This window comes from Pelobates fuscus, chromosome 10 (assembly GCF_036172605.1).
Source record: "Pelobates fuscus isolate aPelFus1 chromosome 10, aPelFus1.pri, whole genome shotgun sequence".
Lineage (NCBI taxonomy): Eukaryota > Metazoa > Chordata > Amphibia > Anura > Pelobatidae > Pelobates > Pelobates fuscus.
The window spans coordinates 107,149,396-107,165,374 of NC_086326.1; the positions used below are offsets into that span (position 1 = coordinate 107,149,396).

The 15,979-nt window shown below is 52.5% G+C and overlaps 2 protein-coding genes across 2 annotated transcripts in view; both read left to right on the forward strand.

The window, feature by feature from the left end:
- Nucleotides 1-15,979, forward strand: part of CLP1 (cleavage factor polyribonucleotide kinase subunit 1) — a 386,408-nt gene that overhangs the window by 113,491 nt on the left and 256,938 nt on the right. The gene's annotated exons all lie outside the window — the stretch shown is intronic.
- Nucleotides 1-15,979, forward strand: part of LOC134574781 (oocyte zinc finger protein XlCOF7.1-like) — a 51,552-nt gene that overhangs the window by 15,855 nt on the left and 19,718 nt on the right. Inside the window, exon 3 of the mRNA XM_063433861.1 lies at nucleotides 9,330-9,479. Within this exon, the coding sequence (XP_063289931.1) occupies nucleotides 9,330-9,479 (150 nt within the window). The remainder of the gene's footprint in view (nucleotides 1-9,329; nucleotides 9,480-15,979) is intronic.

The window sequence follows — 15,979 nt, forward strand, 5'->3', positions numbered from 1 at the left end:
GCCACTTCTGCCCATAGTGTGGCTAGTTTAGGGCAATGCCACCATACGTGTGTATATGTGCCCCTCTGTACGCAGTTTTTCCAGCAAAGGTCCGAGTCTGCCTTGCCCATGTGGTACAGCCTTACCGGGGTTAGGTACCATCGGAGCAGTGTTTTGTATGCCTGCTCCTTATGGTTGACGCATATGGATATGGAGGCTGTTGCCTCCCAGATGTCTTGCCAGTCGGTGGGGTCGTCAGGGGGCCCTAGGTCCCTCTCCCAAGCCGCCACATAGGCCAATGCCCCCGTGGGTTGGTTTGTGATAAGGAGTGTGTAGTTTTCTGTGATTTGACCTTTTGTGGGGTGGGTTGGATGTGCATACTCTCTCAAACCATGTGAGCGTGGTGATGGCTGCTTTGGTGTTTTCGTGTTGTTCTAGGAAGCTTCGTAGTTGTAAGTAGCAGAAGAAGTCATGGGTGTTATATGTTACCGGCGTGTTGGGGAGGTCATTGTATGGGGTCACACGGGGGTCCCGTTTTGTTCGTAGTGCGCAAAGTCTCTGGGTGTTAACCCTGGGGGGAATGCTCTGTTGCGTAGTATAGGTGTCATTGGGTGTCATTGGGGTCGGGTTGTTGATAATGGGGAATTTCCTGGTCGTTTTGTCCCATATGTCCCATATGTCTATTGAGTTAGTGAGGTATGGGGGTAGTGGTGGTGGTGGGGGGCATGATTTATTTGGTACCCATATGTAGAGGGATGGGAAGTCGTGTCCAAATAGGTCATGTTCCAGATCTGCCCATCGTTTAATCCACTGTGGGGTGTGCCAATTTTGAGTTGTGCGGCGTAGTAGTAGTTTTGGAAATGGGGTAGTCCCAGTCCTCCTGTCCTGTTGAGGATGTACATCGTGGTCCTCTTGATTCTGGGTCTTTTTTTTGCCCAGATTAAGTTATCTATTAATTTTTGGACATATTTGGTGTCTGATGTGGGGATTGGGATGGGGAGGGTTTGGAATAGGTAGAGGAAACTGGGTAGGAGGTTCATTTTTACTGATGCTATGCGTCCTAGCCATGATAGTGATAGGTCTTGCCATCTTTTAAGATCGTCTGTTGCTTTCTGTATCATTGGGGTGTAGTTGAGGGAGTATGTGCGGTGTGGTGCTGCTGGTAGTTGTATGCCTAGGTATGGGATGTGGGATGTGTTGTAGCGAAGGGTGTATTTGTCTTGCAGTTTCGTCTTTGTGTCTTGGTTGATATTTATGGTGAGTGCTTCTGTCTTGTCCAAGTTTAGTTTGTATCCTGAGGCCGCTGAGTATTCCTTCACCAGTTGTGGAAGTGGTTGGGAGGGAGGTGAGGGGTTCGGTTAGTGTTAGGAGGAGGTCATCGGCGTATGCGGCCACCTTGTAGGATTGGGAGCGTACTGTGATGCCTGTGATTGTGGCAGTGGTGCGTATGAGGTGTAGCAGTGGTTCCAATTAGAAGGCGAAGAGGATCGGGGATAGTGGGCAGCCCTGTCTTGTTCCGTTGCGTATAGGGAAGTGGGGGGGCTGCGCGTTTGGGATGGGTAGTTTTGCTTTTGGGGTGGAGTAGATCGTTTTGAGGGCTGTCGTGAAGGGGGTGGGAAATTGGAGTTTCTCTAAGGTGGCGAATAGGAAGGGCCATAGTAGTCTGTCAAATGCCTTCTCGGCGTCTAGGGACAGTAGGAGGGTAGGGATGATACGTGGTTGGCTACCCATATGAGGTCCAAGGTCCGTCTGGTGTTGTCGCTTGCTTGTCTTGCTGGGACGAACCCTACTTGGTCGGGGTGGATTGTTGCTGGGATGTGGGGGAGTAGTCTGTTGGCAAGGATTTTTGTAAATATTTTGATGTCTACATTCAGTAGGGAGATGGTTCTGTATGTGGTTTTCCAGGTTTGGGTAGTAAGCATATGTTTGCCTCCAGCATGTCCTCGGGTATCGGGTCGCCAGTTATGAGCGACTTGTATAGCTTTGTCATATAGGGTAGCAAGATGTCCGTGAATGTTTTATAGTAGATGCCCGAGTATCCGTCCGGGCCCGGGCTTTTATTGGGTTTCGTGGTGCCTATTACACTAATCACCTCCTCCTCCGTGATTTCTGTCGAGAGGTGTGATTGGGCCTCTGTCGTGAGTGTTGGTAGGTGAGCCTTTGTTAGAAAGGTTTGTATTTGGTCGTGTATTTGCATCTTTTGCCATGGCCTGTTTAAGGGCCTGGCGCTGGTGATGCAGTTGCGTCGTGAGGTCTTGTGTGGGGGTTAGTTTGTGTTGTGCTTCGAGTTGTCTGATTTGGTCCAGTAAGGATGTTATGTGGGCTATGTGTTTCTTTTTTTGTGCTGTGGCTATGCTGATGAGGGATCCTCTGAGCAATGTTTTGTGGGCTGCCCATAGGACCGTGTGTGATTGCACCGAGTCTTTGTTGGTGTCGAAGTAGTGGGTGAGCTCAGTCTTCAGTTGGGTGATTATTTGGGGGTCATGGAGTAGGATGGGGTTGAGCCTCCAGGACCATGGTCTTGAGATTTGTGGTGGTCGGAGTTGTAGTGTGATGTCGGCGTGGTCTGACCAGGTGATGTTGCCTATTGTGGTGTTTGTGACGTGGGGGAGTAGGGATGGTGAGATGAGGAAGAGGTCGATGCGGGAATAGGTGTGGTGTGGGTGTGAGTAGATCGTGTAGTCGCGGTCGGTCGGGTGTTGTGTTCTCCATATGTCGATGAGACCCGTTTGGGTTATGAAGTTGGCCAGCAGTTTGTCCGATCTGGAGGGGTGGGGGGGGTATCGTTTTCTGTCAAGGGGTGGGGAGATTGTGGCGTTGAAAGAAAATGGGGCACCCGTCTGAGGGGGGGGGGGGGGTGTCCGGATGGTCCCTTGGAGTGGGGTTGTCTGGCATCAGTGTTGGGGTCAGGGCAGTCCAATCCGTCCTGGTTCCCTGGTGCTGGTCCTTTGGTTTCCCTCCCACCCTTGCCCTCCTAGCTGTTCTGGTGGTGTGGTTTGTGACTAGTTGTCTGGGGGGCGGGTGGTATTGTGTGGGTTGTCCCTTTAATACCTGCTTGTCCCCGCTTGCTTCCTCCCCCCTCCCGTCCCCACCTGGTTTGGCCAGCGTAGCTGACTTGGAGTCCCCCCTTTCCCCCCGTCCGCCCCACTGCCGTGTCCCCAAAGTTGTGGGTGTATTTTCCCTAATCTAGTATATGAGTTAATTAACTATCTTACAGGTAACTAGCATGCAAATAAACGTTGGCAGAACATTCAAATATTGTCTCTGTGTATAAAGGATATATTATGCGGGCGCAGTCTATGCTTCTTTTGCGCTTCATTTAGTCCGTCTTGTCGGGGAGCCTTGCTGGTCTTCTCCCGGGTTGTCTGGGTTCGGGATTGGTGAGGTGAAGTCATGTCACTCTCATTCTGGCTCCCGGCGTTGCCTGTGGGTGAGTCCCGGTGTGGCGGTTTCTTTGCGGTTGCGGTTTTCCCCACAGTGGTTGTAGTGGTGGAGGTCTCCTCTGTGTGGTGGTGCTGGTGGTCTCTTGTCTTGTTATCGGGAGGTGTAGGCCCAGTTTGGAGGCAAATGCTTGCTGTTTGGTGGGGTCTGTGAGAATGTGTTATGTTATCTCTGCGGACCAGGAGTTTGAAGGGGTGACCCCATCTGTAGGCTATACCTGCCTGGGTTAGTGCCGTGGTGAGAGGTTTCAGCTCTTGGCTAGTGTGGTAGGTGATAAGTCCTGATAGAATGCCAGCGTGGCGGTGTCTAGTTTTGGCGGGCTTTTCCTGGTCGCCTCCATGAGCGCTTCCTTAACGGCGTATTAGTGAAGCCTCACTATCACGTCTCTGGGGGCTGTGTGGTCTTGGCTGGGGGGCTTCAGGGCTCTATGGGCTCTGTCCATGGTCAGCTCTTGTGGGGTTTTGTCGGGTAGGAGGGTTAGAAATACCTCTTGCAGTGTGGAGTGTAGCATCTCTCCGGTGACTGTCTCAGGGAGGCCTCTGATCCTGATGTTATTTCTTCTGGATCTGTTGCGGAGGTCTTCCAGTCCATTTTCCAGTGTTTCTATACGTGATTGCAGAGTTGATATGGTGTCTGCCTGGGTAACTACTGTATCCATGATGTCATCTACCCTTTGCTCCACTTGTCCCGTCCGCTCCCCCAGTTCTGTGATGTCTGCCTTCATGCCCTGAAGCTGTTTCTCTAATTCTGTTGCCATATGATTTTTAATATCTGCTGCTGCTTCTTTAAGTAGCCGTTGGAGGTCTGTCTTTGTCAGCGGTGCTGACTCTGGGGCTGAGGTCTCGCTGTGCTCGGAGTCTGAATTCTCCTGGCCACGTGCATAAGATGGCGCCGGGTCTCCTTGCGCCCGAAAGTGTGAGGCTACAGACGGCTGCGCGTCGCTGTTTTTCTGGCTGCCGCCCATTGCTGTGGGTTACCCGGTGGGTGAGTGGGCCGTTTGGTGGGGTCAGCTTCGTTATCAGTGCGCTTTTTGTGGCTTAATTGTGCCTGGGTCTCGGGAGCTGTCGGCTTATGCGGCCATCTTGGATCCTGGTCAGGCTCCGCCCCCAAATAATTAAATTTTTAAAAAATTATTTTATTCTCTTATTTGTCACTTTAACCAACTCATCGTGAATTCAAAACATCTTACTCCACTTGATGGAAGTTCTGTCTATTTTAAGTGTGTTTTATTTACTAAAGTTGTGTTGTTAAGCAAAAACTTACTCTTGATGTCTGCTGCTGACTTGGCTATCCCGATTGAAATATGATGCTCTGAATTTACTTTGAGCTTCACAACAACAAATAAATAAAATGAGTATTAGCAAACAAATCGTTCTTCTACAATGTATCTGTGACACGAATTACCAAGGATGTTACGTTACATATTGCTGCTTTTTTTTTTTTTTTTTATAAAAATATACAAAAACAAAAGTTTTAATATGTATAAATTAATTGTAAGTTATTTTGAAGGAAATAGGGAAAGATTTCAAGCAAGCATTCCCAGGTATTTACAGTATAATTGTATCTGGATCCTCTGTAGGAAATTGTACTTTGGAATAAACTTAAATTTTAGAAGAACTATAATGCTGAATATGTTTCTAATTACAGAGTTTACTTTGCCTCAAGTTCAGACATCCACATGGAGCAGAGCCCCTCCTCGTTGAATATGTCAGGCTCTTTGAAAAAAATGATGAAAAAACACAGGGATGTGAAAACACAAAAGATTTTAAATATTACCCTAGAGATTATCTACCTTTTAACTGGAGAGGTGAATATTCTTCATTACCACTATTCCTGTGTTAATTTATTACACTCAGGGCTCACAATTTCCACTGGGTGCTGCTGATTGGTGGCTTACAGTTAGATGCAGCCAGCTGATTCTTGCCATGCACAGGGCTGAAGGCCGCACAGATACAGCGGGACGTCATATCCCAGTGGCCAACACTCCGTGCATGGCAGATGTCTTGATTGTAGACAGAGTTGTCTTATTTTAAATGTAAGTTTTAGATTTTGAGCTTGGTGTATAACCAGGGCCGGCGCTACCATAAGGCGGAGGGCGCACCGGCCCTGGGGGCGCAAAATCAGGCTGACCGGAAGGAGGGAAGCGCACTGCGCTCCCCTCCAACCGATGACCTATTGTAGCGTGGCCGAGCGCCCGGTTCTGCGGGCGCGCGAGGGAGCACTCTCCCATGTGTGCTTCCTCTTCAGCTCCCTCGCGCGCCGCATACTGATACCGGAGCCGGAAGATGACGTCATCTCTACGCGGTGGCATCCCTACGCGGTGCGCGAGGGAGCTGAAGAGGAAGCACACATGGGAGAGTGCTCCCTCACGCGCCCGCCAGCCTGCCTACCCGCCCGCCCAGGAGCCCAGCAGCACCACTGGACCCCAGGGAATCCCTTCAGCACTCCAAAAAGGTAAGGAGGCTGGGGGATTAAATAAAAAAAAAAAAAACATGTGTTCGTGTGTGTGTGTGCTAGTGAGTGTCAGTGTGTGTGTCTGCTAGTGAGTGCTAGTGAGTTTCAGTGTGTGTGTCTGCTAGTGAGTGTCAGTGTGTGTGTCTGCTAGTGAGTGTCAGTGAGTGTGTCTGCTAGTGTCAGTGAGTGTGTCTGCTAGTGTCAGTGAGTGTGTCTGCTAGTGTCAGTGAGTGTGTCTGCTAGTGTCAGTGAGTGTGTCTGCTAGTGAGTGTCAGTGTGTGTCTGCTAGTGAGTGTCAGTGTGTGTCTGCTAGTGTCAGTGTGTGTCTGCTAGTGTCTGCTAGTGTGTCTGCTAGTGTGTCTGCTAGTGTGTCTGCTAGTGTGTCAGTGAGTGTGTCTGCTAGTGTGTCAGTGAGTGTGTCTGCTAGTGTGTCTGCTAGTGTGTCTGCTAGTGTGTCAGTGAGTGTGTCTGCTAGTGTGTCAGTGAGTGTGTCTGCTAGTGTGTCTGCTAGTGTGTCTGCTAGTGTGTCAGTGAGTGTGTCAGTGAGTGTGTCAGTGAGTGTGTCAGTGAGTGTGTCTGCTAGTGTGTCAGTGAGTGTGTCTGCTAGTGTGTCAGTGAGTGTGTCTGCTAGTGTGTCAGTGAGTGTGTCTGCTAGTGTGTCAGTGAGTGTGTCTGCTAGTGTGTCAGTGAGTGTGTCTGCTAGTGTCAGTGAGTGTGTCTGCTAGTGTCAGTGAGTGTGTCTGCTAGTGTCAGTGAGTGTGTCTGCTAGTGTCAGTGAGTGTGTCTGCTAGTGTCAGTGAGTGTGTCTGCTAGTGTCAGTGAGTGTGTCTGCTAGTGTCAGTGAGTGTGTCTGCTAGTGTCAGTGAGTGTGTCTGCTAGTGTCAGTGAGTGTGTCTGCTAGTGTCAGTGAGTGTGTCTGCTAGTGTCAGTGAGTGTGTCTGCTAGTGTCAGTGAGTGTGTCTGCTAGTGTCAGTGAGTGTGTCTGCTAGTGTCAGTGAGTGTGTCTGCTAGTGTCAGTGAGTGTGTCTGCTAGTGTCAGTGAGTGTGTCTGCTAGTGTCAGTGAGTGTGTCTGCTAGTGTCAGTGAGTGTGTCTGCTAGTGTCAGTGAGTGTGTCTGCTAGTGTCAGTGAGTGTGTCTGCTAGTGTCAGTGAGTGTGTCTGCTAGTGTCAGTGAGTGTGTCTGCTAGTGTCAGTGAGTGTGTCTGCTAGTGTCAGTGAGTGTGTCTGCTAGTGTCAGTGAGTGTGTCTGCTAGTGTCAGTGAGTGTGTCTGCTAGTGTCAGTGAGTGTGTCTGCTAGTGTCAGTGAGTGTGTCTGCTAGTGTCAGTGAGTGTGTCTGCTAGTGTCAGTGTGTGTCTGCTAGTGTGTCAGTGTGTGTCTGCTAGTGTGTCAGTGAGTGTGTTACTGTGTGTCTCTTACTGAGTGTGTTTGTGTGTGTATTAGTGAGTCTGTTTGATGTCTGTTAGTGAGTGTGTGTTTGTCAGTGAGTGTGTATGTATGTCGCTGAGTGTGTCTGTCAGTAAATGTGTGTGTCTGTTAGCTGGTGTGTATGCATCTGTTTGTGAGAGTGTGTATGTGTCTTCAGCACTTACCTTTCTCTAGCGCCGGACTCCCTTGGCGCTGGGGATCCCTCCGCCTCTCAGCTCCGAATGCTCTTGCCGCGCGGGGGGGGGCACAGCCCTGCAACCCCTGCGACCAGGTGCCCGCTGCCATGAGTTGCGGCCCCGGCCCGCGCAGAGTAAGCGCGAGGGGGGGGGCACGGATCAATTTGCGCACTGGGGCCCCATGGGTCATGTGTACGCCACTGCACCTACCCTGGTGTCTGCCGCAGGCTGTGTGGAGGGGTCGATGATATGAATGACATCATATCCCTGCTCCCTGTGTACCACACAGCGCGGCTGGCGCCCTGTGATGGGGCTGGGCTGCAGGACAGGACTCCCAAGGAGCCAGACAGCATGCATCCAGGGGACAAGATTGAACTGATGTAAGTATGTAATTATGTATGTATGTAATTATGTATGTATGTATGTAGGTCTCTGTATGCCTGTATGTCTTTGTATGTATGTTTCTGTATACCTGTATGTCTCTGTATGCCTGTATGTCTCTGTATGTACAAATGTATGTGTCCGTATGCCTGTATGTCTTTGTACGTATGTGTCTGTATGCCTGTATGTCTCTGTATACCTGTATATATGTATGTGTCTGTATGACGGTATGTCTTTGTATGCCTGTATGTATGTATGTTTCTGTATGTCTATGTATGTATGTGTCTGTATGACGGTATGTCTTTGTATGCCTGTATGTATGTATGTTTCTGTATGTCTATGTATGTATGTGTCTGTATGACGGTATGTCTTTGTATGCCTGTATGTATGTATGTTTCTGTATGTCTATGTATGTATGTGTCTGTATGACGGTATGCCTCTGTATGTATGTCTATATGCCTGCATGTATGTCTCTGTATGATTATTTATGTGTTTGTATGAACCTTATTTTAAACGAGGGTGGGGGGCACCAAAATGCATCTTCGCCTGTGTAACTAAAAATCCTAGCACCGGTCCTGTGTATAACTCTATAAGTGCTATTAACGGTGCATAAAATGACTGTGGACGTTTGGGAAGCATACAATTTCAAAGATAAGAAAGAGCATGGGTCAGGCTGCACACAGACTGCTGAATAATAAAGACATCCGAGCAGCTACTGGTAATTTAACACTTAATAGCTATGTGTGAGGTTGACAATGTGTTGCTTGTGTATGTCTGTCTGTATAAGAAATTGTATCAATCACAGCTATCACACACACGACACACAGAAAGCCCACATATTAAATACAGACTGCACACACAACACACACACGCACACATTACACACAAGCAGCGCACACCCAGGAGTCAGCACAGTTAGCGTACACACAGAAAGAACACACTATGATAAAGGGAGAGAATGTGGGAGGGTAGAAGGTGAGACCCTCAGGGTAATATATAAAACTAAGAGTTTTTTGTAAAATAAAATGAAATTAGCAAAACTAAGGAAAAATATCCACGTGGTGACTGTAGCAGAGTTAGAGAATTGTTCCAAATCATCAATGTTTGCTTCTGTTTTCAATTCAAATCTAATTTGAGAAAATTCTGAGTTTAGCAAATGGCCCTGCCAATGTCCAGGGCTCTTGGCATGGGCCCAAATCTTTGTAATTGTACACTTAGTTTGTGTCAGGACAAGTAGATTGGGCTACTTCTTTTGTCAATTGGGCAAGTAGAGTAAAAAAAAATGTCCACACCTGTTTGTGTATACATAGATTATATTCTATGAGAGATTTTTATTTAAATCCTTTTCCAATTGGAATATTAGTACACAGTCATATTGGTGCTCATAACCATGTACTCTAAATGAATAGAAAAGTGTAATGTGTGAATTGGTTACAGAGGTAGAGGTAACTTGTGACATTCTCTATATATAGGATTATATAGTTGTCAAGAAGCCTTGCAAACGTGTCAAAAACAGAGGTTCTCATGTATCCGAGGGATCACCAACTCCCTTGAAAAACAGAAGCACTGATAAGAAGATATTGGCATTAACAAACAAAATTATTCACCTGCTGGCTGATGTGGTGAGTACTTCTTGGGGTGTCATTTATAAAGTACAAATAGTCTGTCGTGTTTCGGTGCTGGGGTTGTTTATCTTACTTTCATTCTTTTACTTGATGCTAATTCTGCATTCCAAAGAGTTGCAATGCATCATGGTCAGGGGCGGACTGACCACTCGGGCACATCGGGACAGTCAGGGGCCCGGCCGCACAGCCATGCTCCAGCTGGAGAGATCAGAGATCTCTCCAACTGGAACGGCAAAAAATAAAACAATTTCATTGATAGGTTGTGGGGCCCCTGATGGAGTGCAGGGCCCCACAACCTACCGCTCTGCATGACACCTGCCCCCCCCCCCCAGCAGCTTCACCTCCTCTCTGCCAGGTCTCCTTCTCCTGTCCCTCGCGGCTCTGTGTGATGGGAGAGGCGGGACAGGAAGTGACATCACTTCCTGTTTACTCCTCTCACACACAGAGCCCGATCAGCAGGGGAAGGAGCAGCAGCCTGGGAGAGAAGAGGAAGCAGAGAGAAAGGTAGGCACTAATCACCCTTCCCCCCTCCCACTGTGTCCCTAATGATCCCCCCTGTTACTACTCAGCCCCCCTGTTACTACTCAGCCCCCCTGTCACTACTCACCCCCCCCTGTCACTAGTCACCCCCCCCTGTCACTAGTCACCTCCCCGTCACTAGTCACCCCCCGTCACTAGTCACCCCCCTGTCACTACTCACCCCCCCACTGTGTCACTACTCACCCCCCCACTGTGTCACTACTCACCCCCCCACTGTGTCACTACTCACCCCCCCACTGTGTCACTACTCACCCCCCCCACTGTGTCACTACTCACCCTCCCACTGTGTCACTACTCACCCTCCCACTGTGTCACTACTCACCCCCCACTGTGTCACTACTCACCCCCCACTGTGTCACTACTCACCCCCCACTGTGTCACTACTCACCCCCCACTGTGTCACTACTCACCCCCACACTGTGTCACTACTCACCCCCCCACTGTGTCACTACTCACCCCCCCCACTGTGTCACTACTCACCCCCCCCCACTGTGTCACTACTCACCCCCCCACTGTGTCACTACTCACCCCCCCACTGTCTCACTACTCACCCCCCCACTGTCTCACTACTCACCCCCCCACTGTCTCACTACTCACCCCCCCACTGTGTCACTACTCACCCCCCCACTGTGTCACTACTCACCCCCCCCACTGTGTCACTACTCACCCCCCCACTGTGTCACTACTCACCCCCCCACTGTGTCACTACTCACCCCCCCACTGTGTCACTACTCACCCCCCCACTGTGTCACTACTCACCCCCCCCACTGTGTCACTACTCACCCCCCCCACTGTGTCACTACTCACCCCCCCCACTGTGTCACTACTCACCCCCCCCACTGTGTCACTACTCACCCCCCCCCACTGTGTCACTACTCACCCCCCCCACTGTGTCACTACTCACCCCCCCACTGTGTCACTACTCACCCCCCCACTGTGTCACTACTCACCCCCCCACTGTGTCACTACTCACCCCCCCACTATATCACTAGTCACCCCCCCCACTGTGTCACTAGTCACGCCCCACTGTGTCACTAGTCACCCCCCCTCACTGAGTCACTAGTAACCCCCCCCACTGAGTCACTAGTCACCCCCCCACTGAGTCACTACTCACCCCCCCGTCACTAGTCACCCCCTCACTGAGTCACTAGTCACCCCCCCACTGAGTCACTACTCACCCCCCCGTCACTAGTCACCCCCCTCACTGAGTCACTAGTCACCCCCCCCCACTGTGTCACTGCTCACCCCCCCTGTCACTGCTCACCCCCCTGTCACTGCTCACCCCCCCTGTCACTGCTCACCCCCCCTGTCACTGCTCACCCCCCCTGTCACTGCTCACCCCCCCTGTCACTGCTCACCCCCCCTGTCACTGCTCACCCCCCCTGTCACTGCTCACCCCCCCTGTCACTAGTCGCCCCCCCTGTCACTACTCGCCCTACGTGTCACTAGTCACCCCCCCTGTGTCACTAGTCACCCCCCCTGTGTCACTAGTCACCCCCCCTGTGTCACTAGTCACCCCCCCTGTGTCACTAGTCACCCCCCCTGTGTCACTAGTCACCCCCCCTGTGTCACTAGTCACCCCCTGTGTCACTAGTCACCCCCGTGTCACTAGTCACCCCCGTGTCACTAGTCACCCCCGTGTCACTAGTCACCCCCCCGTGTCACTAGTCACCCCCCCGTGTCACTAGTCACCCCCCCCACTGTGTCACTAGTCACCCCCCACTGTGTCACTACTCACCCCCCACTGTGTCACTACTCACCCCACACTGTGTCACTACTCACCCCCACAATGTGTCACTACTCACCCCCACAATGTGTCACTACTCACCCCCACAATGTGTCACTACTCACCCCCACACTGTGTCACTACTCACCCCCACACTGTGTCACTACTCACCCCCACACTGTGTCACTACTCACCCCCACACTGTGTCACTACTCACCCCCACACTGTGTCACTACTCACCCCCACACTGTGTCACTACTCACCCCCCCACTGTGTCACTACTCACCCCCCCACTATATCACTAGTCACCCCCATGTGTCACTACTCACCCCCACACTGTGTCACTACTCACCCCCACACTGTGTCACTACTCACCCCCCCACTATATCACTAGTCACCCCCCCCCACTGTGTCACGAGTCACGCCCCCACTATATCACTAGTCACCCCCCCCACTGTGTCACTAGTCACGCCCCACTGTGTCACTAGTCACCCCCCCTCACTGAGTCACTAGTAACCCCCCCTCACTGAGTCACTAGTCACCCCCCCACTGAGTCACTACTCACCCCCCCGTCACTAGTCACCCCCTCACTGAGTCACTAGTCACCCCCCCCACTGTGTCACTGCTCACCCCCCCTGTCACTGCTCACCCCCCCTGTCACTGCTCACCCCCCCTGTCACTGCTCACCCCCCCTGTCACTAGTCGCCCCCCCTGTCACTACTCGCCCTACGTGTCACTAGTCACCCCCCCGTGTCACTAGTCACCCCCCCTGTGTCACTAGTCACCCCCCCCTGTGTCACTAGTCACCCCCCCCTGTGTCACTAGTCACCCCCCCTGTGTCACTAGTCACCCCCCCGTGTCACTAGTCACCCCCCCTGTGTCACTAGTCACCCCCCCTGTGTCACTAGTCACCCCCCCTGTGTCACTAGTCACCCCCCCGTGTCACTAGTCACCCCCCCGTGTCACTAGTCACCCCCCCGTGTCACTAGTCACCCCCCGTGTCACTAGTCACCCCCCCGTGTCACTAGTCACCCCCCCCGTGTCACTAGTCACCCCCCCCGTGTCACTAGTCACCCCCCGTGTCACTAGTCACCCCCCCCGTGTCACTAGTCACCCCCCGTGTCACTAGTCACCCCCCCCGTGTCACTAGTCACCCCCCCCGTGTCACTAGTCACCCCCCCTGTGTCACTAGTCACCCCCCCTCACTGTGTCACTAGTCACCCCCCACTGTGTCACTACTCACCCCACACTGTGTCACTACTCACCCCCACACTGTGTCACTACTCACCCCCCCACTGTGTCACTACTCACCCCCCCACTATATCACTAGTCACCCCCATGTGTCACTAGTCACCCCCCTCACTGAGTCACTAGTCACCCCCCCCACTGTGTCACTAGTCACCCCCCCCACTGTGTCACTAGTCACCCCCCCCACTGCGTCACTAGTCACCCCCCCACTGAGGGTGGGGGTGACACAGTGACAGAGGGAGGAAGGGATGACTAGTGACAGAGGGAGGAAGGGATGACTAGTGACAGAGGGAGGAAGGGATGACTAGTGACAGAGGGCGGGTGGGGGTGACTAGTGACAGAGGGAGGGAGGGGGTGACAGTTAGGGAGGGAGTGACTAGTGACAGAGGGAGGGGTGACTAGTGGCAGAGTAAGGGAGGGAAGGGGTGACTAGCGTGAGGGACACAGAGTGCGGGAGGGGGTGACTAGTGACAGAGTGCGGGAGGGGGTGACTAGTGACAGAGTGCGGGAGGGGGTGACTAGTGACAGAGTGCGGGAGGGGGTGACTAGTGACAGAGTGCGGGAGGGGGTGACTAGTGACAGAGTGCGGGAGGGGGTGACTAGTGACAGAGTGCGGGAGGGGGTGACTAGTGACAGAGTGCGGGAGGGGGTGACTAGTGACAGAGTGCGGGAGGGGGTGACTAGTGACAGAGTGCGGGAGGGGGTGACTAGTGACAGAGTGCGGGAGGGGGTGACTAGTGACAGAGTGCGGGAGGGGGTGACTAGTGACAGAGTGCGGGAGGGGGTGACTAGTGACAGAGTGCGGGAGGGGGTGACTAGTGACAGAGTGCGGGAGGGGGTGACTAGTGACAGAGTGCGGGAGGGGGTGACCAGTGACAGAGTGCGGGAGGGGGTGACCAGTGACAGAGTGCGGGAGGGGGTGACCAGTGACAGAGTGCGGGAGGGGGTGACTAGTGACAGAGTGCGGGAGGGGGTGACTAGTGACATAGTTAGGGAGGGAGTGACTAGTGACAGAGGGAGGGTGGGGTGACTAGTGACAGTCACCATCTCCCTCACTCTGTCACTGTGTCACCCCCTCCCTCTGTCACTAGTCACCCACTGCCGCACTGTCACTAGTCACCCCCTCCCTCTGTAACTGTGTCACCCATTCCCTCCCTCACTCTGTCACTAGTCACCCCCTCACTCTGTCACTAGTCACCCCCTCACTCTGTCACTAGTCACCCCCTCACTCTGTCACTAGTCACCCCCTCACTCTGTCACTAGTCACCCCCTTCCTCACTCTGTCACTAGTCACCCCTTCCTTCCCTCACTCTGTCACCAGTCATTCCTTCCCTCACTCTGTCACCAGTCATTCCTTCCCTCACTCTGTCACCAGTCATTCCTTCCCTCACTCTGTCACCAGTCATTCCTTCCCTCACTCTGTCACCAGTCATTCCTTCCCTCACTCTGTCACCAGTCATTCCTTCCCTCACTCTGTCACCAGTCATTCCTTCCCTCACTCTGTCACCAGTCATTCCTTCCCTCACTCTGTCACCAGTCATTCCTTCCCTCACTCTGTCACCAGTCATTCCTTCCCTCACTCTGTCACCAGTCATTCCTTCCCTCACTCTGTCACCAGTCATTCCTTCCCTCACTCTGTCACCAGTCATTCCTTCCCTCACTCTGTCACCAGTCATTCCTTCCCTCACTCTGTCACCAGTCATTCCTTCCCTCACTCTGTCACCAGTCATTCCTTCCCTCACTCTGTCACCAGTCATTCCTTCCCTCACTCTGTCACCAGTCATTCCTTCCCTCACTCTGTCACCAGTCATTCCTTCCCTCACTCTGTCACCAGTCATTCCTTCCCTCACTCTGTCACCAGTCATTCCTTCCCTCACTCTGTCACCAGTCATTCCTTCCCTCACTCTGTCACCAGTCATTCCTTCCCTCACTCTGTCACCAGTCATTCCTTCCCTCACTCTGTCACCAGTCATTCCTTCCCTCACTCTGTCACCAGTCATTCCTTCCCTCACTCTGTCACCAGTCATTCCTTCCCTCACTCTGTCACCAGTCATTCCTTCCCTCACTCTGTCACCAGTCATTCCTTCCCTCACTCTGTCACCAGTCATTCCTTCCCTCACTCTGTCACCAGTCATTCCTTCCCTCACTCTGTCACCAGTCATTCCTTCCCTCACTCTGTCACCAGTCATTCCTTCCCTCACTCTGTCACCAGTCATTCCTTCCCTCACTCTGTCACCAGTCATTCCTTCCCTCACTCTGTCACCAGTCATTCCTCCCCTCACTCTGTCACCAGTCACCCCTTCCTTCCCTCACAGTGACAGAGTTAGGGAGGGAGTGACTAGTGACAGAGGGAGGGAGGGAGTGACTAGTGACAGAGGGAGGGAGGGGGTGACACAGTGACAGAGGGAGGGGGTGACACGTGACAGAGTGAGGGGGTGACACGTGACAGAGTGAGGGGGTGACACGTGACAGAGGGAGGGGGTGACACGTGACAGAGGGAGGGGGTGACTAGTGAGAGTGAGGGAGGGGGTGACTAGTGACAGAGCGCGTGACACGGTTAGGGAGGGAGTGACTAGTGACAGAGAGAGGGATGGGGTGACTAGTCACAGTCACCCCCTCTCTCTCTCTGTCACTAGTCACTACCTCACTCTGTCACCAGTCATCCCCTCACTCTGTCACCAGTCATCCCTTCCCTCCCTCACTTTGCCACTAGTCATCTCTTCCCTCCCTCACTCTGCCACTAGTCACCCATTCTCTCACTCTGTCACTAGTCACCCCCTCTCCCTCCCTCTGTCACTAGTCACCCCCTCTCCCTCCCTCTGTCACTAGTCACCCACTCCCTCACTCTGTCACCAGTCACCCCCCTCACTGTGTCTCCCACTCACTCTGCCACCACTCAACCCCTCCCTCACTCTGCCACCAGGTACCCCCTCAATCTGCCACCTATCACAACCTCCCACACTCTTCCACCTGTCACCTTCTC